The sequence below is a fragment of the Hippocampus bargibanti genome, linkage group LG13 (assembly GCF_051943395.1).
Source record: "Hippocampus bargibanti isolate YZ-2025 linkage group LG13, ASM5194339v1, whole genome shotgun sequence".
NCBI lineage: Eukaryota > Metazoa > Chordata > Actinopteri > Syngnathiformes > Syngnathidae > Hippocampus > Hippocampus bargibanti.
Genome location: NC_142746.1, coordinates 18,434,603 through 18,460,426, shown reverse-complemented (window position 1 = coordinate 18,460,426; position 25,824 = coordinate 18,434,603). Strand labels below are relative to the sequence as shown.

The window sequence follows — 25,824 nt, the reverse complement described above, 5'->3', positions numbered from 1 at the left end:
ATGTGCAATTTAGCATCATACACAAGGGGGCAGTAACTGTCACAAAATCGACAGCAGATTTAAACAATGTACAATAAGAAGGGTGACTGCTGCTTTATGTGCCCCATCTATATTATGTGTATATACATCAACTCTTCTCTTTACTATAATTCCCCACATTATGAACCCTTCATTGCTGACCCCATTCTACTCAGTGGTAATCTCTGCCTTCAGCAATCGACTTCCACTTGATTTTGAAGTTCACGTTCTCCTCACTCCCCCATCAATCCTCCAAAATGTATAAAGATCCCTTCTGAGTTCTTCCCTTTTGATTCAGTAATTACTATTCAAGTTATTCAGTACCACCGTGTTCAAGCCACCCAAAGCAGGTTTCTGTTTGTCCCAGTTTGTAATGTTTGGGTTAGGTGCCTGCTAATCCTCTTGGCAGCCTGTACCATTGGACTTTTAATCATTTAACGATGGCCTTAAATTTAATCTGCACTTTGTATCTGCCCAGTATTGTGCCATTTTGATCAATTCCATTGTTATTCAATGACTTGCACGTGGTTAATGCATCTCCTTCGCACTCAAAAAGCATAAATATTCAAATCCCCAACTTAATGTTATGTGTGTGGTTGAATGATTTGTACACGTTTAGCCTGCCCAATTCAGACTTTACCCTGCCAGTTGCTGGCCAGTTGCTTGTAAATTATTATAATTACATAAATACCACATTAAAACTCGTTTTGTCTTTGGTTTTATTGCAGCGCGTGCTCAAACAAAATCAACCAGATTTACTGCCTTTGTTTCATGATGTTTTGAAGCACAGAGTGCTTGCGAGTAAGCAATAATTAAGTCAAACAAGTGGGCTAGACTTTGCCTTTTTATTCCTTTTATGAATGCTGAATTTGTCTGGTTCTGTCATTTTTGTTCCACAAAACCATAGCATGTTTATCCTGTCATTCAAATGGCCGCGTCATGCCCTGGATAAAATCATCCCACAGGAAACAATACGGCTAATGTGTGTCAAAGCATGAAATGTGATGATGCCTGTGTCGATGAGCTCACCTCATCTTTGTTATGCAATTAGGGTTTTGCATAAAAGAAAATATGTGGATAAAAAAGGTGCTTTGGTTTATTTCTGGATCACATAAGCAATTGAATAATGTGTGTGCATGGGTTGATAAAGTTACAGTGTTGACATCATCAACTTATCTGCTGACTTTGACCAATGGGAACAAGGCCACTACTGTATATAGCCCCTTCATCACCACATCTGTGGTTGTAGGGCATATCCAAAGTAACTCAACCGTTCTTTTATCCCCACAGCAGTCGGGTCTTAGAAGAGTTTTTGGCTTCTGCTGGCAGAATGCAGGTTGTGGGCAAAAGATCATAATAACTATCACGTAGCATACATCATTACATAAAAGAACGCCACACAACATTTATATCAGTCATTTATATACAGTGATAAAGTGTGTTAGGTGTGTGAAATATACCCAGTATCCGCAAAACCATTACTTAGAAAACGTACATATCTTATTTGCTTTCTTTTGCTGTAAAAGCTCTGAAACAGAAAAATTAATATTCAGCCAACCGCGCTGTTCTGTGTAAGCTATTTATAACGCCTGAATAAACCTCACCGAGGACGACTGAAATGACCACATTTCCAAGGTTGATTCAATAATGAGTTAGAGAGAGTCAGTGTCCTTTGAAGAGAACGTGAGAGGAGCAAATCCCAAAGGTAAGTTTCTATTCTATAGTATCTCTATAAATTGAACATCAAATAAATCATGGAAATTCTTCAATGTTATAGACTGTACAGTGCTTATAAATTCATACACATAAGAATAAAATGACAACTTTTTTCCTTTCACTTAATGGTTAATTTATCAGCAAGGTGTATTGTTGGGCTTGATAGTTAGATTTCTGTAACGTAAGTTTATATCATCACCACGTGATCATAAAATCAAAAGATAGGTCAGTGGGTAAATAATTTCAATACACACATCTGTTTCCCGAGAATAACTAAAAAATGAAAATGATGAAGGACCGCATTTTTCTTTTGCAAAGCGGAACTTTTATTGACGCAACCTAAAACCACACGGACAGTTTTATGCGGTGCACCAGAGAGCCGCACGGACAATTTCCAACCAGGTTTTTCCAGCTCCAGTAACAAAATCGACAGTAATACATGCATTTGCATTGCACTGAGATAAAAAAAATGCCATATATTGAAATATCGAGTGTAATTATGCTGCGTGTTGAGAACAATGTTATAGTCTTGTTGTATAACCTTAGCCAGCAACTTTGTTTTCGTCGTTGACTCAACTGATCGAAGCTAACAGCAACCGATTGTGGGTAATAACTGTTTACCTCCCTTTGTTTAGTTAGGCTATAAAAGTAAATATATTGTCGCTGATGTTCAGTCTTCGTCGAGCTGCTCTCAGCAAATAAACATGCTCCCCGTTGATTGTTAGATCCAGCAATAATTTTGTTTTTCTGATCATTCTGCAAATGTGACTTCCGCCCTCTCCTTTGTTATTTATTGACGTCTGTGCATTTTAAACAAATCCAACTACAACACAATGATATGTCAAAAGAGAGGTTAAAAATGAAGTACATTAATTTATTTTGTCACTGTTATTTGCACATACTGTATTGTGGTTATGTCACTCTTTATGATGGCTGCAACAGCTAATAAAGATGATTTTTAATATTTTAGTATTTAGTATTATGTAAAGTATTTTGCTTCACATCGTGATAAAAATCATCATTGCAAGTCATTGATTTGATGTCAGATAAACTCCACCTCTAAAATTAGTAACCTAAAGATCTTCTTTCTTCACAGGCTTCCAGGATGGCCCAATCAGACCACAAAGTCCTGATTTTGGGAGCCTTGGCTGGGGTGGCTGGTGTTGGCTTGGCCATGGCATGTTACCAGGGCTATAAAATGAAACGAAGAGCCTCGTTGCCAATGCGTTACCCGCGCACTAATAACGAACTTGCAACCGGCATGACGTTAATGAATAGTCCCGATCTACACGGGAACCAGATTGAAGTACTGGACCGTCTCGAGGCCCTACTTCAATGTGTGTCAGAGCTAAAAGATGAGATGAAGGCTTTGAAGAATACCTTGCCAATGCGGCATGGTCAAGTTGGCGGAGACCCGAGGGCAGGCGACAGGACAGATGCACTTCGAGCTGCTCCTCTCCATAGGACCACACCAACACGGAAGAAAAGGGCTGGAAGCAGCATCGCTGGGGCCGCAGCGGCGGGGCGAAGTTCTGAAGAAGCGGAAAGTGAAGGCGGGTGAGTAATAACATATTTAGCATACATTTTTTGGTACACATTTACTTTGTTCATCGCTTTAATCTCAAATTTCCAATCATTTGGATCAATAGGTTGAGAGCTGTTGACCAATAATTTTGAATTAGTTGGGAAAAAAGGAGCATGGATGCCTTCCTTTGAGTTTTCACAAAACGTGTTGTTGGAAAATTATTTTGACCTTGAATTTGACCCTCTGTTTCACATGACCTGAACAAAGAAATTTTCATGTCAAACTTTCATGTCTTCTAAAACATAAAAGTTTAGATTTTTTTTTTTTGCAGAAATGACAAGTCTCCGTACCCTCAGACTTTCCATGAATATTTAATAATAATAATAATTAATAATAATAATAATAATAATACAGTAAAGTCTCGTTATATCGATATCGGATATATCGATAGTCCCGGTTATATCGATACTATTTCTATGCACGCACGGAGAAAATTACATGCAAACAGGGTCGGATATATCGATAGTCCCGGTTATATCGATATTTTTTCAGACTCCCTTGAATATCGATATAACGAGACTTTACTGTAATAATAATAATAATAATAATAATAATAATAGAAGAAGAAGAAGATAAGAAGAAGAAAAGAAGAAGAAGAAGAAGAAGAATCTAATAATAATAATCCATTTCATTTATAAGCGCTTTTTAAAACTCCCAAGGTCACTTTACAGTCACATGATATTTTTTGGGGTGGGTGAGCAGCGGTAGCCACACGCGCCACACTCAAATTGGAAATAACTCAAATAGATAGCAATCTAGCTAGCTAGTGAATATATAGCTAATAGCTAGCGAATAGGTAGCTAATAGCGTTTTGAATGTTTTTACATATCCACGCAATTACTGAATGTGTTATTTTTGTTTTTTATGGCTTACGGTTATGATGAAGTAACCCGTGTGACAATTAGGAATATCAAAGTGACATTAATATTGGAACAGACTCATTTCCATTATTTGGGGAATAATAAATACTTAATCCAAATAAATCAGAAGCCGAATTTCACTTGCCAGTAGATTTTCTCCACCCATTGAGGTTGTATGCTATAATTCAAGTATGACAGGTCTGAGACGAGACAGAGCACTCAAAGTAAATGTCCTCAATGTCTTTCTGACACATAGCCGCAGAGTTGGATTTGGTCCACCTGTTAGAATGTGCACGCTCTGATATCATTGGCTAACTACAAAGGCATTTGATTTTCTCCTCTTTCGTCTTAAACTGCTTTAAACAATAAAGCATGTGAGGGAAGTGATCCGGCTTGCGCGCCTCTTTATTATTTTGCATGATGTTAACTGTTTTGTTAAGCCATTTGTTATAGCAATGTTTTATCCCCTTCCACAAGGGGGAAGCATTTCCCTTTTTTGCATGTTAGTGCTGTTCCAGCTTCAGCTGTTGTTAAAGCCATATAGAAAGCAATATGTATGTATTGCATTGTATTATGGACAGATGCCCTCATTTCAAACTCATATAACTCCAGAATCATATAATTTAGGAATTTACTCTTTTCTTTCTGATGAAAGAAGAGGGTCAAAGGTTTCTTACGCTACATTGAATGTTATTGTTGTCCTAAAACTCAATATTCTGTGGGTCCTGGAATTTGAGTGACAATGACAAAAATCCTGGCGTTGGAGTGGCCATATTTTTGCACACGTCTGGCAGTGAATGAGTTAACGTGCGGAAGAAATATATCTTGCTCAACTTCTCGGTTGTGTAGTGTAACCTTCAGTCATGCATATGGTATTTGTTTTTGATTCTTGTGTAATCGGCAGCCTAATGAAGGACCACAAGCCCAGTCGGCAATCTTTATCAACAGCCCGATCCCTTGAACTCATGCCCACCCTCCGTTCCATAAACAGATGTTCCCTTTTTTTTTTTTTTGAACAGACGCCCATTTGAATACAGTGATACCTCGGTTTACGAACACCTTGTCTAACGAACCTTTCGGTTTACGAACGTTGAATTTATGAAAATTTTACCTTGGCATACAAACTTTACCTTGGCATACGATTTTTTTTTCGTACACGGATCTGCCTCGATGAGTGATGTGTCGTTCGCGAACTAGCCCGTTCTTCTAATAACAAAATGGCAGCCGACTGTTGATGGGGGATGGTTAAAGAGACAGGCAGACGACAGTGAGAGAGTCTCAACTTTGATAGTTCAAAGGCAGGGTGTGGACTGCAAGGTTAACATATCCCATCAAACAACCCTCACAAGCCATCCGTACACTTGATGCAAAAAGCTATCAACTCAGCTAAACAGAACACAATTGATGAAGAACTAGGTAAAATTATGGCAGAACAAATACCTCCAATGGATCATTCCTCAAGATGGTGAAAAAAGGTTATGTTCCTCATCAAGTGTTTAATGCTGATGAAACCGGCCACTCCATTCCATCAAGCCATCAACGACCATCACAAAGTTAAATAAAACAACTTTATTATACAGTAAAGTTTATTTCTTTAATTATATTACAATAGCACATTTATTATACATAAAATAAGGTATATATTGTGTAGTTTTAAGGCTTACAAAATTAGAAAGTAGAAAATTATGTTTTATGGGGACCTGAGAACGGATTATTCTCATTTTAATGGTTTCCTATGGGAAATTACTTTTTGGGATACACACTTTTCGCCTTACACACCCTGTCTGGGAACCAATTAAGTTCGTAAGCCAAGGTATTACTGTATCTTCTTTTAAATCACACCTCACCACTTGAGTCGTGGCGATTGAGTCAAGTTTTGAAGCCGTTTCGTTTTCAGTCAGACTGTTTTCCTCGGATGTTCCTTCGACGACTTAACTTTAACCCGTGCTGCCTTGTTGAGGAACTATTATGTAAGACGTGCCAACAAGACATAACATCCCTGTAGGTGTCACTGAATTTTGAGTCACAGTCGCTCTTGTTACTCCCAACTCTTTACTGTCCTCACGCTATGATTAATCTTTCATGTTCCGGAACATTTGTACTACAACAACACAAACAGACATTAAATTCCGGTTCAGCCGGGTGGTGTTCCACTTTAGATGATTTCGCCGATTACTAGAAGTAACAGTAGATTGAGTTACAAACACTTTAAAGTTTTTCAATGACCTTTTGAGCAAAATAAGTGGGTCAGACTTTTCAACGCTGTTGTCTGAGCGAAGGCGTTTGCACGCAAGCATTGAGTGACATTTAATGGCTGCAGCAAATGCCCTGGTTATTATGCTCGGAAGAAAGAAAAATCCCATCCTGCACATACCACCTTTTAATTAAAGAATTTGTCTAACCGCTCTGTTATTTTTGAGCCAAAGGTGTGCGGGCGAGTGTGAATGATAAAGGGATAAAATTCCACCCCTTGAGGGATAATGCTGCTTTCCCACATTCAGAGCCTTTTGCACAATTTGTCCTTGCATTCATTCAATTCAGCTGCGACGACATTTGCATTGCTTTTTTTTCCCGTAAGTATCAGATCATGGTAGTTCCTGTTCTAAAGTTTTATAACTCTTGCATATTTGTTCGCACAGCTTCTTGTTTGCAAGCTTCCTTTTTGGATATGGGGGGAAAAAAAAGAAAAGAAAACATTTAACTTGCTGGTGTGCCAAGCTGTCAGGGGCCTTCATTGAAAGGCGTCTTGTAGAAACTTGTAACTTTAGAAGCGTATCTGCCGTATTCATTCACGTCATGAGACTTGCTTAAGGACATTACAGCTCTTTCCTTTATTGAAATGCATTCAGGACATTTGAGAACTGTTGATTTAAGCATGAAAGTTTTGTTTAGTGCCGGGCACGTCTGTTCAACATGCTTACATTTGAAATACAGCAAATGCAACTGCTTGGTTATTTTGTGCAAATTCCGTCATGGTGATTTACATTTGCTCTGTTGATATCTTTATAAAATATCGTATTTTCCGTTTTTTCCGGAGTACAGTGATACCTCAGCTCACAAACTTAATTGGTTCCCAGAAAGTTAAAGTCAATTTTATTGTCAAATAAGCTAATATGCATGATGTACAGCACAGATGAAATTACTGTCCTCCCGGACCAAGCGTGCAAGGCACTTATAATGACTTTGACAAACATAATAAACACGAAAACGCCAATTTACCGGGAGGGAGAGGAGCCGCTGCATGTTCATGCGCCGCCATCTTGGGAAAAAAACAAAATAACAAGTATGACAAGACAAAGAGACAGAGTGTGTGTGTAAGGCAAAAAGTTTGTCTGCCAAAGATTTATTTCCCATAAGAAAGCATTAAAATGAGAATAATCCGTTCCCAGGTCCCATACATAATTTTCTACTAAATAAGCCTTAAATGTATAATAAATGTGCTATTGTATTGACATGAAAGAAATAAACTGTACTGTATAATAAAGTCATTTTATTTACCTTTGCGATGGTAGTTGTCAATGGATGGTAGCAATGGTCGACTTAGCGTAATGGTACTGGGACGCTAAGTCACACAAACGCACACCTCGTTCGTGTTTTTCTATGATCTCCTTCTTCTGCTCAACAGTAATTTTATTTTGTGTCCTCTTCGGCTTAACACTAGCCTGTGGTGGGGTCTTTTTCGGTCCCATAATGCCAAAAGTATCCTCGATAACAAACCACGTCCGCACTCAAAAAAAGGGGGTGACGAAAACTAGTACGCCAGCCACATTGGCGCTGTTCGACTGTGTGGTTTGGTGGGTGTTCTTCCGCCGAAAACTAGTCCGCCAGCCACCGTGGTGCTCCGTGTGTTTTGGTTTGTCCACTGAAAACTAGTTCGTCAACCAAGACTATATGCTCACGAATTTAATGTTCATGAGGTGAAAAGTTCGTGAGCTAAAGTGTTCGTAAGCTGAGGTATAACTGTATTGCATTGTATTTGGGACAGCCAACTTCATTTCAAGCTCATATAACTCCAGACCCATATGATTTAGGAATGAACTTTTTTTCTGATGCCAGGAGAAAGTCTAATGTTTCTTACGCTGCATTGAACATTTATGTAGTCCTAAAACTCAATATTCCGTGGGTCCTGGAATTCAAGTGACAATGACAAAAACCCTGGCACTGGAGTGTACACATTTTTGCACACGTCTGGCAGTGAATGAGTTCAGCGTTAACTTTTGTTTTCAATCCACAGTTGCGACTATATTGATGTGATTTGACTTGGTTAATTACGGAGCACATTTGTGGAGCTCATATGTCCTCATATTACGCCTGTAATCATTGCAATAAGGGTGGAGGTGTGTGTTGCGGGTGGAGTCGGGATAGAGCCTGCGGCGCAAGGCACCTGTTGGGTCACTGATGTTTGTGTCTGTAGCCCGCTCTCACACGCTACCCTGGAACCGTGGCCCGTAGCCCAAAATATTCCCTTAACCACCACTGACGCACACAGAGCTTAATAGCTGTTCTATTTTTTTTTTTCAATCTTGTGTCTCTTTCATGTCTAGCTCTTGCTGTTGTGAAAGAATTGTATTTGGCGACTGCTTTCTAGGTGTCAGCTTAAAATGTGAGTTTATAGTCACAGTAGTTCAAATGTTCTATAAAACATCAAGTGCAAATATTGTGTGTCTTACTCTGACAAATAAGCCTGTCTGTCTTTGTGCAAAATCCCTCAGGCAAAGACCTCTGGATGATGATGTCACATATCTCCCTATGCACTGTACCAAACTTTAATAATGATGCCACTTTGTCAATTTCCCAAAAAATTTACTACTTTACAAATGACAGTGAGAAGAAATAAGCGTCCGCGCAGAGCGCCGATGCGTATGTGGGACTATCGCTGCTTGGAATTGAAGCGGATTTATTTGAGACGGGAGATGTGAGACAATCTCTTTTGTCAATGGCTACTACAGCTTTTCGTGTTTGCTTTCAAAATTAGCTTGTAGCAGAAGTGCACATTCAACCATGATGTCTCTGATCCACTGGTAAAAAGGAAGCTTTCATCCTCTCCTCTTTCATCTAGAACTGCTTCATTTAATGCAGTGTCTCGTTCTCAAGCATCATAGAGTACATGAGAAAAGTTGTTAAGATTGCACAACTGTCCATATTTTTAATGTTCCTGTTTATTATTTTGCTTTATGTTGACTATTAATGTGAAGCGCTTTGTTACAGCTGCAGCTGTTGTGAAAGCGCTGTATAAATTAGGATGTATTGTATTGTATTGTCTGTCTATATACACACTCACATTAGTGGCGTGAGTTTGTGTTAGTTCCGGTTTGAGTGAACGCTGGCACGAATGGCTGCCACTGCTCACCCTCTGTAAAGTGTCCTTGAGAGTTTTGAAAAGCGCTTAGAAATAAAATGTATTATGAATGGTAGACAACGTTTGTGTACCACGGTGCCACATAAAAGAGTAATTCCAAATAGTCCATGGTTTTCCTATGTCTCATTTCATTTGTGGCAATGCACAGATAGCTTTATGCTATCTTTGGAGAAGGAATACAAGAGAGACTCCAAATCTGCTATTGTTTAGTAAATTGGTGACCATGGTGCATATTTTAGTAACTTGAGCTTTTAGAATCCATTCGATGACTGGCAACAAGTGCTTAAATTCAGCTCACTCACAATTTGTTTGTAGTTTTTCTTGGAAAGGCCTATTCTGAAATTCTTTTTTTTATGTCTTGTGGCAAACATTTACTGTTGATTAAACCAATGCCACCTGGTTGAAAGGAAGAAGCCTATACAACTAAGCTACTCCATATTATGGCTGGTGTTAACGTATTTTCCGGTGTATAAGACGCATCCAAAAGCCTTGATTTTCTTGAAAAGATGAACCTGCACCTTATACGCAGGTGTGCCTTGTATGTGAAGTCATATGGAAGCACAACAGGTCTCACAACTACTTATCCGAGTTACAAACTTAGTAACTGAAGGTGATAAGAGCAAATTGACAGTTTTTGGTCTCGACGTTGTTATTTCAGGTATATCACTGCACTAACCGACTCGGATGACGATGAACAAAGTGATGACGAACGTTTGGATGAAAGGCGGGAGGCAACCGACGAGTTAACTTGCTTGCTCGAGAGGATCGACTCTTTGCATCAGGGCACAGAGGATGACAAAAGAGAAAGTCTACACATCCTAACAACTCAACGGGAGGAGGTTGGTTGAAAAGAAGGGCAGAAACAGAAACATCTGATATCAGTTTTGGAAGTTTTCATTCATGTCATGGTTTTATGTTTCTAGTTTGGGCAGAATTCAACGTTTCTTTGGCGTCTGATCAGAGCATATTGCGACGTTCATGACATCAGCTCCACGCTTGAAGAAAAGAAGAATCATGCAGAAACTGGTAATCCTGTTCTCAATCCATCCATCAATCCATCCTTACAAATTATCCATCCATCCATCCATCCATCCATCCATCCATCAATCCATCCTTACAAATTAGATTAGATGAGCCTTTATTTGTCTCACAGTGGAGAAATTTACATTTCATAGCAGCAAAAATAAAATACAGGAGCTGCTGTAAAGGCAGCCACTGTCGCGGCGCCATCTTGAAGTCAAAAGAAAAAAAAAACATAATGCGCCACAACACAAAAGACACAAACAGTCTTCAATCATTAGCACTTTCTGGTACTTTCTTTGTCTTATGAAGGAGATTAAAGAGAAGAGGATCAAAGCATCCTTTTCACCAGTGAATTTAGAGACGACATGGTGGAATGTGCACACCTACAAGCTAAATTTTGAAAGCAAACACGATGCTGTAGCATCCATTGCCGAAAAGAATGTCTCATATCTCCTGTCCTACGTAAATCCGCTTCAATTCCAAGCAGCGACAAAAGCATCGTCGCTCAAATCCTTCCATTCTTCCATCTATTTTCCAATCCACGTTTTCCTCACTTTTCTACCGGGCCACCCGATATTCCTGTTCTCTCTCGCTGAATTGTACACAGAGCATTCTATCTTTGAGGTCATGTGTTGGACATGAATTTGACACTTGTGGAAAGTTACAAAGACACAAGAAGAATGTCAGTCATGTGCTGTTCAACCACCCATATCGCACAATCCGGACTTCATACTAATCCTCCCAATTGGCACTAACCGTAAAGCAAAGCTGATTGCAAACAGATTTTACACCTTGTTAACATTCTACAAGCTTAAAATTGTATTTGGCAGCAAAAACCAATATTTACAACACATCCAATTAAAACGTTTAATTCAGAAAGAAAAACATGTCAAGTTTTTTTCCTGGAACAAATGCATTCTTCCAAATCGAGGTTCAAAAAATCTCATTAGGTTGACATCCCTTTACATACTTTGCTTTCCGAACACATTCCTAAAATCCATTTTATCTTAACGAACTCATTCACTGCCATTCACGAGTTTATTCGGGAATTGAAAATATGACGTATAGCACCATTCCCGAATTTTTTCGAGTTTTGTTTTTTTCGTGCTTGGGTGCCGATAAAGCGCTGGTGAGACCTTCTTTTCCACAAGGGGGCAGCATATTTCCTTTTGTCCATGTTAGTGCTTTGTTCCAGTTTCAGCTGTTGTTAAAGCGCTATATAAACCAATATGTACTGTATGTATTACATTGTATTTTGGACAGCCACCCTCATTTCAAGCGCATATAACTCCAGAACTATATCATTTAGGAATTAACTTTTTTTTCTTGATGAAAGCTGTATTGAATGTTTATGTAGTCCTAAAAGTCAATATTCTGTGGGTCCTGCAATTTGAGTGAAAATGCCAAAAACCCTGGCACTGCTATGGACGTGTTTTTGCACATTATGTATCTGGCAGTGAATGAGTTAAATACTCCATTATATTGTCCCTATCTGCTCCACTGAAGTCATCTGCGATTGCCCTCACCCCACCAAATGAAGCGATGTGTAAGGTACTCCTAATTTTATTTTTGCTTTATTTTTTTCCCCCTCTTTTAGGAAAGAAGGTTGGTGAGGATGCAGTTGCGCTGAACCCGACATGTGCCGAAAGTCACCAGTGGTATGTTCAATTTCTTTATTTCTTCCAGTTGTGTTCTCTTCTCTCTTCTCAAAAGCGATTATGCCTTCCGCAAATAAATGAACAATACAATACATTATGATTTATAGCGCTGAAGCTGTAACAAAGCATAACAAAACAGTTAACAAATGCAAGAACAAAGAAATGAGCGGATGTCAACTCACTCACACAAGACACTGCTTGTGTCGAATCATGAATCAAAAGAGCACATGTACTTTCCCTCGTGACGTTCTCAAGGTGGGGGTAAGTCTCTTTTGAGTGGCACGCCAGCCTTCAGCACCGATTCCCGGTTCAAGCAATTCAAATAACTGCGCACATGCTTAAACAGGTAATTGGCCGCTTTTCCAAAAAGGAAGGCACGGTTCTTATGTTTGTGTCCTTCTCACTTTCAGTTCAGCCAATTACACAAGTGAGCGTATAGTCACTTTGGGGAATGTAAACAGCTTGACTTTGCCAGGATGTACTGACATTTAATGCTAGCGTGTCTCTTGTTGCTGTGATTTATTTTTTACTGCATTTCTATACTAGGACTTAATTCATTGTAACCTTACATATTCAAATCTATGGATTTGTTTTGTTTGAACCTAATTCAGGGGTCGGGTACCTTTTTGACTAGTAGAGCCATAAAAGTAAAATATTTAGAAATGTTTTTCAGTGAGACACACACATGCACGCAAACACGCATGCACGCGATTTCAACAAAATCTCAGAATGTATTATTCAAAATAACTTCCTGATAATACTCACCATTAAAATGAATAGTTTTCCGTTCCTCATGATTGGTAAAAATCCAGCCAAATGATCAGAATGAATGTGATCTTGCTGGGTCTGTAAGAAAAGTTACTGCTAGCTAGCCTGTACACGGCTCATTAGCTTGCACGCTTGCTTTATGTTGTCTCTCACAGTATAGTGAGATGTAATATATTGATAGTATATTGATGCTAATCTATACAAATACAGTAAAGTCTCGTTATATCGATATTCTCTGGAGTCGGAAAAAATATCGATATAACCGGACTATCGATTTATCCGATCCTGCGGGCATGTAATTTTCTCCTTGAGTTCATAGAAATAGTATCGTAATAAGCAGTACTATCAATATAGCCGATATAATCCTTAGATACATTCAACCTAAAGTGTACGATACTCGTCAGGCTTTTTTAAAAGGGCATTTACCTGTTTCGACATCAATGGTCATAGGTCATTATCATCGAATCAAAATTGCGCTTTCCGCCAAATTAACAGCGAAAAAGTGAGAATATGTATTGAGTTTTATCGGCATGCCAGATGCAATCATCAAAAGACCCATAGGTTCCCGATTCTTTTATGACTGTTGTCCGTGTGGAGCTGCCGTGTCATTAATTTATTTGTTTCTATTGCTATTTTATCATTGCATTTTATGCATTATGGTAACCGTTTAGCACAAATGGACACAAACAAAAAGAAAAGTCTGTTTCTCCATGGTTGCTTATAAAATCCCCTTGCTTTTTAAAGAAATCTGTTTGGCAACATGGTCCCGATGATGGCATCAGAAATCAAGTTGGTATTTGTGCAATCCACTTTGGTACATTCCTCATCCGAAGTGATGCTCATGTTAAAACTTGACTTTTGATCAGAATCAACGGTCACAATGGAGGAGATCCACTGACGGCTCTCGAGTGAAAATAAATATTAACCTTGACACGCACATTCAAAAACAAAATGGTGCACCTTTTACTGAAATTTGGTATAACATTTACTCTATTTTAAGCAAGGTCAACTCTGCTATCATTCATTGAAATTCAACACATATCAACCATTGCATCCAAAAATAAATACAGTCTAATTTTCATTACTTTACCCCAGTTATCCTCTTGGATGATTAAAAGTTTCATTTTGTTTTCATTACAACTCGATGCTTGGTTTGGTGTCGGAGAAAAAAACTCTTAAACTGTCTCCAGTCATGCTTGTTAAGCAGGGCCGTGCATGTCACTCCCTAGGCCTTCAGTAGTGCTATGTCTGAATGAATCCACTAGAGGGTGACGTTGCCCAGGAAATAACTTGTAACTTAAGAAACTTTCATTAAACTTTCATTAAATTGTTCAATTTTTTACTATGAACGTGTGGGTTAATGCTAACCTCATGAAATTGCAGTCTTATTTGCTATTTTTGCTAGCTACGGAGCTGTCCAACCATGATGATGTCCACCTATTCTTGAGAAGTCGGTCTTGAATGGGCTTTTACAATATATCTGCCACCAAATCCATTTATTCTCCTCCTTTGGCAATTGTGGGTTGACAAAACCACAGTTAAATCAACATAATATATTTGCTTATACATCTCGCTACCGATACAGTGTGCTAGCTCTGGCCAATATGCGCTTATCACTCGAAGCTAGTGATACTATGATTGGCTAGTGACTAGCCATTCATTTGACTAGCCAATCATAGTTTGCAAAAACTGTTACGTTTCTTGCGCCTTTCAGCAGGCCTTGGGTGGCCAACTCGAATTCTGATTGGTTAATCGCCATTGATATTTATGATCCAGAGCCTGCAGAACTGTTTGTGAAGGCGTCCAGGAAGATTTCTGACCCTGGCAACAAATTATGGCTGAAATGTCATTGGTTAAATGCTAAAATGCAAAAACACACATCTGGAAGCGGCACAACAAGGGAAAAGCAATGAAAGGAAGCTGAAAGACAATTTGGAATTATTTACTCAGAATTCATGGACAAAATGTCATTCACATTAGTCTGTCATTATGATATTTTTAGGACAGCAGAGAAAGCCTCTCAGGCCCTGATAGCCCACCACTGTTGTTAAGATATGATTAACATTCAATCCCCCATGTGCTTACAACACTTAAGGAATATAACACAGTGTTTGTTTAGTTAATTAAAAGAAACAGCTTTTCCAAAGCTTAAATTTTAATCCTATAGCCACTTAATGGAATTAGCAAAATCCTTACACTGAGCAAAAACGGCATGTACGATCTCGGTCGTGACAAAGTACATTGCCTGAGAGAGGCAGGGACCGGGAACGGTACCAGGCAGTGTCACAGCGATGTTTATGTCTTGAGTTAACTGTTTACAAAGTGTAGCGATGCCGTGAGAAAACGTGTCACCGGTTTTCCAATGTGCCACCCAGCCTGTCACAATTTGGCAGATGTTGTTTCAAAGAGCTGCTTTGTCAATTAAAACTACTACAGAACATTCTTTGCCCTGCTGCTTGGTGGCTTATTTGGATCCTTTTCCTTGCCATCTGTTTTTATACTCTGGATGCCAATTTTGTCCTCTTTCGTGTGATTATATAAAAACAAAAAACAAAGGCGTATTTCCCTCACAATTTCAATGCTACATGTCAAACAACCCTTTTTTTTCTCGTTGGATGTCGTCCAAATGTCATTCAGTAAATCCAGTTGCGCTAACAAACTGTCGACTGAAAACCAGTTGTGCATGTCTCTTTTTTTCCCTGTGTCCAATTACTGTCTGTCATTTATAAATATACACAGCTAAATTGTTCCATTCGGGAAATAATTACCCATTCACTGAAGTGACTAGATTTTATTCTATTTTATGAGAAGTACATGCTTAGAAATTCATCCTGTTATTAGATCCCTTTTAAGTCAATTGCTGCCAGATGGCGTGCAAAATACGGGTACACTCAAATGCCAGGGTTTTTGTCATTTTCACTCAACTTGCAGGACCCACAGAATATTGAGTTTTTGTACTACATAAATATTCAATACAGAGAGTTAATTCCTAAGTTTTATTGGTCTGGAGTTATCTGAGCTTGAAATGGGGCCGGCTGTACAAAATACAATACAGTACAATACATATTGATTTATATAGCGCTTTACCAATAACTGAATCTGCAACAAAGTGCTAACATGGACAAATGCTGACCCTTCATTGAAGGGGAAAAAAAAAACATTGACAGAGGTCTGACCAGCGCTTTATCGGAAAAACAAAACCTCGGGAATGGCGCTCAACGTCACACTTTTCAATCCCCGAATAAATTCGAGAATGGTAGCGAATGTATTCAAAAAGTATTTTAAAAATTATTGCGTTTTGATTGAGCTGTTGGTGGTGACTTTCGGTTGACCAGAAATTTGAAGAATTAACGTATTTTCCGGTGTATAAGGATAACTGGATTATAAGGCGCACCCCCAATGAATGGTGTTTTTTCAAACTTTTTCCATATAGAAAGCGCACACGGATTATAAGGTGCACCTTCAATTAATGAAATAAGTTGAGCAAATATAATATATAAATATAAAAGTTTTCCAAATATAAGGCACACCGCATTATAAGGCGCTACAGTAAAGGTTGGGTTAATTCTCTACTTCCTGTATGGGGACAAAATGGAGTCTGTGGCTGCTGACAGGAGTTGTGAGACCTGTTGTGGCTCAATATGACTTCACATATAAGGCGCAGGGTCATCTTTTGAAGAATAATGAAGGCTTTTGGGTGCACCTTATACACCGGAAAATACTGTACATTTAATCCAATCATGTAATAACTCTCATCATGATACCTTTTAGGTATGCCATTATGTGTGGAATTATGGCTGAATATGACACCGTCCAGAACAAGATCAAGAACGGCTACATTTTTAAGGTCAGTTGACCAAATCATTTCCCTCTTGCAAGTTTACAGTGCGTGTGTGTGTGTGTGTGTGTGTGTCAAGCGACAGCGAGCACGAATGGAAAAGAAGAAGGGCGGTTGTGCGAGAACCTGAATTTGTATGGGCCGTCATCTACCATCGCGTGTGTGCGAGATGTTTGCGGAATAGTTGTAGGTTGTTGAAGCAGGACAGATCAGGTCAAACCAGAGGGTGATGGAAGTAGCAGCTGTGTCATGAATCAACAACAAAAATATTCACCCCGTCTTGTCTGGTTTGCTTCTACCTCAGGATCATCTGGATAAAGCCATTGAGCTGAAGCCTCAAGACCCCCTGTCCTACTACCTGCTGGGCCGCTGGTGCTATGCCGTGTGTGACACTTTGTTATCTCTTGCATCTCTCTCCACATCCACGGGCACTTCCTCCTTGAAAGCCGACTCGAGCTCTTGTCTTGTCTACCTTTGCAAACACCCCCTTAATCACCGCCTGTGTTTGGGTTTTCCTTACTGTTTGTTTTTCCCCGTGCGGATGTTCAGGAGAAGAATACAGGACACCAGTCTTTGTTAGCTTGGAAATCAGATTGTAAACTAGAACATATTTTCATGCAACTTCTGGTCAACATTTACGGTGATGGAGCTCTGGATAGTTTTCACAATACAGTGATACCTCGGCTTACGAACAGTTTCGCTTCCGAAGTTTTCGCCTTACGAACATTAAATTCGCGAGAATATAATCTTGGCATACGAACTACAGTAAAGTCTCGTTATATCGATATTCTTGGGAGTCGGAAAAAATATCGATATAACCGGACTATCGATATATCCGATCCTGCGGCATGTAAATTTTCTCCTTGCGTTCATAGAAATAGTGTCGTAATAAGCAGTACTATCGATATCGATATAACGACACTTTACTGTAGTTTTCGGGAAACGTAGCGCCACAGTGGCTAGCGGACTAGTTACCGGCGGAAGAACACCAAACCACACAGTCGAGCAGCGCCACTGTGGCTGGCGGACTAGTTTTCCACACCCACTTTCTTTCAGTGCACTCAGTGCAGACGTCGTTTGTTATCGAGTGGAATACTTTGGCTTTTTTGGGACCTAAAAACCCCCCACCACAGGATAGTGTTAAGCCAAAGAGGACACAAAAGAAAATTACGGTCGAGCAGAAGATGGAGATCATCGAAAAACACGAACGAGGTGTGCGTTTGTGTGACTTAGTGTCCCAGTACCAGTATGCTTAGTTGACCATTGCTACGTGTGGCTAAGGGTGTTTCTGTGTTGTCTAAGCAACGGTCTTAGGCATCTGTGTTGTCTAAGCAACGGTCTTAGGCAATAGAAGCTGGCAGAGGACGGTATAAGTGAGGGTATTATCGCCGAGAAAGCACGACAACTTCACTCGGATATCATAAACAGGCAAATACATCAATGGCCATCACAAAGGTAAATAAAATGTTTTTATTATCCAGTACTGTTTATTTCTTTAATTACAATACGATAACACATTTATTATACATCAAACAAGGTATATTTTGTGTAGTTTTAAAGCTTATTTAGTACAAAATTATGTTTTATGGGGCCCTGGAAACGGATTATTCTCATTTTTACTGGTTTATTATGGGAAATAAATGTTTGGCAGGCGAACTTTTCGCCTTACATACACTTTCTGGGAACCAATTAAGTTTGTAAGCCGATGTATCACTGTATTTGGTGAGGCAGTTTATTTGGGGCATTGCATGACTCATATATTTTTGTGGTTATTTTTCTAAAGTTGCTCCAGTCAGACGAACTGTCAGGAAGGAAATAAGTTATTAGGGTGATCCCTGTCATAAAAGTCAACAACACTCCGGTTTAAGGATCACGCCAGGAGTAGGGAGCAGACCGCTAACACCTGATGTTTTTACGATCTGAGCTTTATTGGGTCACTGTCCCATAATGATCTACTGTTTGAGAGCGTCTATGATGACGCCGTGGCAATTCTATACCAGCAATTACACGTCGCGGATGAATGGTGCGAAGCTGACTTCTAGCCAGATGCACTCTGGCAGACAAGTGAAATCAATGGGAAAAAAAGCGGGGGATTGTTTGGATTGGATTGGATTAGCCTTTATTAGTCTCGCAGTGGAGAAATTTACATTTCATGGCAGCAAAGTGATGAAAGTAAGAGCAAAGGAAAGAAAGAAGTAGAAAAACAAAATACAGGAGCTGCTGTAAAGGCAGCAAGTCTCGCGGCGCCATCTTGAAGTCAAAACAACAACAGCAAAAAAATATAAATAACAAATACAAGTTAAATGTTGAAAGCAAACACGAAGCTGTAGCATCCATTGACGAAAAGAGACTACCTCACATCTCCCGTCCGATGTAAATCTGCTTCAATTCCAAGCCGCAACAATTCCAAGACTGTCCAACAGCACTGACCTTTCCGCTGAACAAATCGGGGCTGTGAAAATGATTCATTGCTCCCAAATCAAAAACAGCGCTGTCTTAATCTTGCTGCCGAAAAGACTCAACCGCTCAGCAGAGTCTCCTTGATAAATGTCGTGGACAAAAATCCTGAAAAACAATCTTTATCCGTTCCACACGACGCACAACAACTCAAAGTGACAAAAGAAAACACAAAAACAACACAAAAAAAGCAGGCCCATGAGAGCACTTCCTGACGGCTCCCTACTTGGGTGCCATCTTGAAGTTCTCAATACATGTGCTAATGTTATCTTAGTTTGTTTTGCTCTAGCTCTGCAAAAGCGACATTGGATTTTTATGATGTGAAGTTGAAATCATTAAAATATTGTATTTCAACGCGCTAATCAAAGGGGTCGGTTAATAGGATGAAGTGCATAAATCAATTATGGACTATCAAAATACTTCTAATACCTCTATTGCATGGAACTTTTTCAACACTGTGACATGAGCTCAAAAACCAAGCCAACTTACTGTACATACACAGTAATAACATAACATAGTAACATACACAATAATCATAATCAAAATAATAATACATTTAATTTCTAAGCGCCTTTCAAAACTCTCTCAAAACTTCCGATTTGTTCAGAGGAAAGGTCAGTGCTGTTGGACAGTCTTGGAATTGTCGCGGCTTGGAATTGAAGCAGATTTACATTGGATGGGAGATGTGAGGTAGTCTCTTTTCGTCAATGGATGCTACAGCTTCGTATTTGCTTTCAGAAATAAAATGAATTTTCCTAACGTTTGCTGTCATTTTTTTTTTTGCAGGTAGCGCAGTTGTCTTGGCTAGAGAGGAAAGTTGCCACCGCATTATTTGGAGAACCTCCCAGTGCCACGGTTGAAGACGCACTGAAGAATTTTCTCAAGGTTCTGTTTTTGTCATACAGCTGCATGGGTTAGATCAGGGGTGTCGGAACCTTTTGATTAAGAGCCTTAAAAGTAAAATACAGTAAAGTCTCGTTATATCGATATTGGTTATATCGATAGTACCGCTTATTACGATGCTATTTCTATGAACGCAAGGAGAAAATTACATGCGCGCAGGATCGGATATATCGATAGTCCGGTTATATCGATATTTTTTCCGACTCCCGAGAATAGCGATATAACGCGACTTTACTGTATTTAGACATGTTTTTCAGTGAGAGCCACACACACACAACTTTGTGATAGTACTCACCATTAACATGAATGAAGTTACTGCTAGCTAGCCTGCACACGGCTCATTAGCTTTGACGCTTGCTTTCTGCTGTCTCTTGCAAAAGCATATTGATGCTAACGTTAGCATGGGGCTTGTCAAATTGCCACTGATATTCGACTGTTTCATCAATAGTATTGTTTCATTGCAAATTAGAATCAGAACCTTTTCTCTCCACAAAGGCGAATCCTTCGGTCCATTCAACCTGAAGTGTATGATACTCATCTTTTTTTTTTTTTACTCATCGGGTTTATTCGAAAGGGGCGTGTACCTGTTTCAACATGAACGGCCAGTATCATCCGATCAAAATGGAGCTTTCCACCAACTGCAGCCCAAACAGGAAATGAACAGTGAAAAAGCGAGAATATGTATTTAGTTTTATCGGCGAGCCAGATGCATTCATCAAAAGAGCCATATATGGCTATATAGGTTCCCGACCCCTGGGTTAGATGGTCCAAAAAAACATAAAAAAAACAGGAAAACCGACTCACTGTTAAATGTTAAAGAAGACACCATCTTGTATCCCATTTTGACAAACGTTCAATTTCAAATTCCTCCCAAAAGCTCTCCCCATCCCAAATTCTCAAAGGCCAAACCCCTTTGGTGTTTAAAGAGGCTTGGTGTGTGTTCTCACAATTTAAATTGTTTATATAGTAGAGACATGAATTTTGCTTCTGGCTAATATAACTGTGCGTGCCTCTTTCTTGTTTCTTGTGTATCTTTTACCCATCTTTTTTTTCTTTCCTCCCTGTTATAACTTGTAGCCCATGACATGGAAGTAACTCGGTGACTGCAAACATCACCAGAAAATGAACATATTTCTATCTGCAAGCTAACCTTCATGTTTTTCTCTGTTGTAGGTTGAAGAGATCCAACCGAGATATTCCAAACTCAACTATGTATTTCTTGCTAAGGTTTGTTCGCTAATCAGTTCCTTTCTAAAAAGTATTTCAAGCCTACTTTTTGTTAGTTTCATTCTCCCAGAGCGAATGCATATCACAAATACCATATCATGAATTAGTTTCTTGCCTTTATATCTTGAAATTAGTGTGCAGTAAATGAATACAGTGATACCTCAGCTTACAAACTTAATTGGTTCCCAGAAAGTGTGTCTAAGATGAAGTGTGTCTTCCAAACATTAATTTCCCATCGGAAACCATTAAAAATGAGAATAATCCGTTTCCAAGTCCCCATAAAACAGAATTTTCTACTAAATAAGCATTAAAACTACACACAATATACCTTATTTTATGTATAATAAATGTGCTATTTTATTGTAACTAAAGAAATAAACGGTACTGTATAATAAAGTCGTTTTATTTACCTTTGTGATGGTCGATGTCGTTGCCTCTTGATGATATCCGAGTGACGTTGCCGTGCTTTCTCGGCGATAATACCCTCACACACTGTCCCCCGCTGGCTGCTTTTCGTAAATCCAAAGCAATAGAAGTTTTTCAACCTCTTCTATTGCCTGAGACTGTTGCTTTGACAACCCAGAAACACGCTTAGCCACACGTAGCAATGACCAAATTAGCACACTGGTACTGGGGCGTTAAGTGACACAAACGCACACTTGGTTCGTGTTTTTCGATGATCTCCTTCTTCTGCTCGACTGTAATTTTCTTTTGTGTCCTCTTCAGCTTAATACTAGCCTTTGGTGGGGCCCCCAAAAAGCAAAAAAGACTGCACTCGATAACACACCACGTCTGCACTGAGTGCACGCAAAGAAAGTGGGAGTGGAAAACTAGTTCGCCAGCCATTGTGGCGCTCCGTGTGTTTCCCGAAAACTAGTTTGTATACCAAGATTATATACTCGCAAATTTAATGTTCGTAAGGTGAAAAGGTCGTTCGCTAAAACATTCGTAAGCCCAAGTATCACTGTATTTAGAATTTCGGACCGCCTTTAAACGTCTCTCTTTATTTTTGTTTGTGACAGTGCTACAGAGACATTGGGTACAGAAAGAAAGCAAGGGAGATGTGTGAAGCTGCCGCATCCATGCAGTCTGTTTCAAAAGAGGTAAGAAATGTCACATGAAAAACAAAAAGGGCTTCCTTGACGCCTTTCAAAACACTTGAAAATAGGGAGGGAGTCAATATTACGGATGTTGGGTGGAAGTGAATTCCAGAGTTTGGGAGCAGAGCGGCTGAAAGCTCTGCATTCCATCGTGGTGAGATGGGCAGAGGGCACATAGAGGTGAAGGGAGGATGAGGATCTGAGGGACCGAGAGGGAACGGAGATTTGAAGCAGGTCAGACAGATAGGGAGGGGCAAGGTTATGGATGGCTTTGAATGTAAACAGAAGAAGAAGAGAAGGGGCCCCAGGACAGATCCTTGGGGCACACCAGAGGACACAGGAGAGGACCGTGAGGAGAACGAGTTGATTTAGATGAATTGTGAAGTGATGTTGAAATCATTAAATTGTTGTATTTCAATGCACTAATCAAAAGGGTCGATTAATAGGATGAAGACGCCCAGAAAGAGCTTGACCTTCTCTGCCCGGAACTTGGAATGATCGACCTTGAAGACGAATTGGACCCGTAGCGTGTGCAGTGAGTACACTGAAACACTCTCAACAAGAGGCAAGTAGTTGAGTTCCATCATCACTGGCAGCCATTTGGCTTAATCGAGTCAATGTTGACTTGAAGATGAACATCTGCAGGAAAAAAAATCTCTTTTTTTGGGAATGGTTGGTGTGGCTGGACGGACCCCTGATGTCCTGCTCATTTGTCCTCAGTATAACTGTGAGACTTGTTCCTTCAGACTTTGTGTCAGGACAAAGTTTCAATGGCAAACAAGCCTTGTTGTTGGACTTGTTACGACCGCGCGTTCCGTCCTGTTTGTCAACAACATCAACAAGAAAAGCAGCTCAGTGACCACTTGTCCTGTTCTTGTTGTTTAGTGGCTCTATTTTCCTGCACTCGCCTTGTTGAACCAATCTGATATTTTTAGCACCATCCTGCAATAATCACCAGCATGTTTTTGTAACAGTCATGATAACCAATTAATTGACATTATTCACTCTGGCATATGTTCACATTTAAAGCGGGTGACATTTATCATTGGTTCTCATGGCAAAGGCACACCTCTTGTGCCTGTAATGGCATTTTGATTCTCCCTCTACCACTTACAACCAGAGTACATCAAAACCTGCCTTAATACAAGTCGTAACTGTAGTCCGGCATATGGTCATGTTTTACCAAAGATTATATTTGAAGCACTTATAAAATACTCAAGCCCTCAGCCTCATATACACTAAAAGCACAAGTGAAATAGAAGTACAAAAATACTTACATACATTTTTGTCTTATAACACAGGAAGAGAAAAAAGACTACACACACCTTAATGGTGAGTTGTGAAGTCACTTAATTGTTTGTATTTATGTGAGTGTCAATTTGTCTTAATTTAAACCCCGCTCATGGCGCACAAAATAATAATAATAATAATAAATTATTGACTTATCTATATATCTATATCTATATATATATATATATATATATATATATATATATATATGTGTGTGTGTGTGTGTGTGTGTGTGTGTGTGTGTGTGTGTGTGTGTGTGTGTGTGTGTGTGTGTGTGTGTGTGTGTGTGTGTGTGTGTCGTGTGTGTGTGTGTGTTGTGTGTCCAATGTAAGCACATAATCGACGACAGAACATCTTGAGTATCCAATGTACACTTCAGAAAAGATATAAATCAATATTTAAATTATATATATATATATATATATATATATATATATATATATACCACAATTATTGTGGTATCAAAGTATTCTAAAAAGTATTCTAAATTTTTTCAAAATATATTTTGTCTGAATAATTTTAAAATAATGAATATATGTAATATATTTGGTGCAAAAGTAATGGACCGTTTAATTTTTAAATAACTGTGTGGTTACTGTGTGTGCAATGTGCATTGTTCAAATGACACACAGATTTTTTTTTTTCGAACTTTAGTGAGGACTTGTGTTCCCGCTGATTTTCAATTAAACTGCTGTATTTTTTTTCAAGTATGAGTAAGACATCACAGAACCAACCATGAAAAGTCATTTTAAAAGGTTACATATGACTTACGTCGCTTAGTCTGCCGGTTTGTCAAAGTTTCTCATTATTCGTCAGCAAACTGGGAATCCATCCGTGACACATTGATGCCACATCCGTCAGTACCGTGAAGCATGTTTTACCAGGTGAGCGAAACAACAGAAAGCGGAACTGATACCAGTGAGAAACGCACGCACGCACACACCCAACACACACACACATTCATACATATACAGTACATATACAGTATGTATACTGTACATTAGTGTCTAGTTAAATTCTGTTTTTATGTTGAGTTCATTGAGACACAAGCGGTAATTTACAAGGTCAAAGCAGTTAAATAGAGCCATGGAGGAGTAGATAGCAGAAATATTGGATGTGTGACATACATTAATGAATGTAAATTTGGGGCGAAAAATACATTTGGAGGTTGGGTACTGTATTTTCCGGTGTATAAGGTGAACCGGAGTATAAGGCGCACCCACAATGAATTGTGTATTTTCAAACTTTTTTCATGTATAAGGCGCACCGGACTATAAGGCGCACCTTAAATGAATGTAAAAAGTTTTCCAAATATAATATATAAATAGGTACATGTTTTCCATATATAAGGCACACCACATTATAAGCCACTACAGGGGTTACGCACAACTTCTACAGGGAGGGAAATGGAGTCGGTGGATGCTGTTGTGGCTCAATATGACTTCGCTTATAAGGCGCACCTTCGTATAAGGCGCAGTGTCATGTTTTGAAGAAAATCAGGGCTTTTGGGTACGCCTTATACACTGGAAAATACAGTGTTTTAGATGTTTTATCCATTCCGAATTGTTTTAACATGTGCACTCTAAATGGAGACCTGACTTATTTGTTTAATTCATGTTTGTTTGGTGTATTTAAAATAATTTAAAATCAGCTTTTAAATATATGTACCAATATAAATGTCGCAAGTACAGTGACACCTCGGTTTATGAACCCTTTGGCTTACGAACTTTTCAGTTTACGAACGTTCAATTTATGAAAATTTTACCTTGGCATACGAACTTTACCTTGGCATATGAATTTTTTTGGTACACGGAGCTGCCTCAATGAGTGACGTGTCGTTCGCGAACGAGCCCGTTCTTCTAACAACAAAATGGCAGCTGACTTTTTTGTCCTCTTCCCCGCCCCAAGTCTTCGGTTAAAGCCACGTGATTGGTGAAGAACGCAGCAGTGAGGGGGGTTGGTTTAAACATTAAAGAGACAGGCAGAAAACAGTGAGAGTTTCAACTTTGATAGTTCAAAGGC

At 39.2% G+C, this 25,824-nt stretch overlaps 1 protein-coding gene across 3 annotated transcripts; it reads left to right on the top strand.

The window, feature by feature from the left end:
* The first annotated feature begins 1,621 nt into the window (after positions 1-1,621).
* Positions 1,622-23,961, top strand: rmdn2 (regulator of microtubule dynamics 2). Of its 3 annotated transcripts, none has more exons than XM_089011915.1 (11): positions 1,622-1,723; positions 2,831-3,291; positions 10,197-10,377; positions 10,462-10,564; positions 12,159-12,219; positions 16,759-16,834; positions 17,130-17,207; positions 20,069-20,167; positions 21,359-21,412; positions 22,435-22,515; positions 22,959-23,961. In XM_089011915.1, exons 2-11 carry the CDS (start codon positions 2,840-2,842, stop codon positions 23,037-23,039), a joined length of 1,266 nt encoding a protein of 421 aa, XP_088868041.1. In that variant the 5' UTR covers positions 1,622-1,723; positions 2,831-2,839; the 3' UTR covers positions 23,040-23,961. The 3 variants fall into 3 exon arrangements, with proteins under 3 accessions (XP_088868041.1, XP_088868040.1, XP_088868039.1); XM_089011914.1 differs by lacking the exon at positions 1,622-1,723 and adding an exon at positions 2,113-2,336 and having other exon boundaries at positions 22,959-23,960; XM_089011913.1 differs by lacking the exon at positions 1,622-1,723 and adding an exon at positions 2,113-2,340 and having other exon boundaries at positions 22,959-23,960.
* The last annotated feature ends 1,863 nt before the right edge of the window (positions 23,962-25,824 follow it).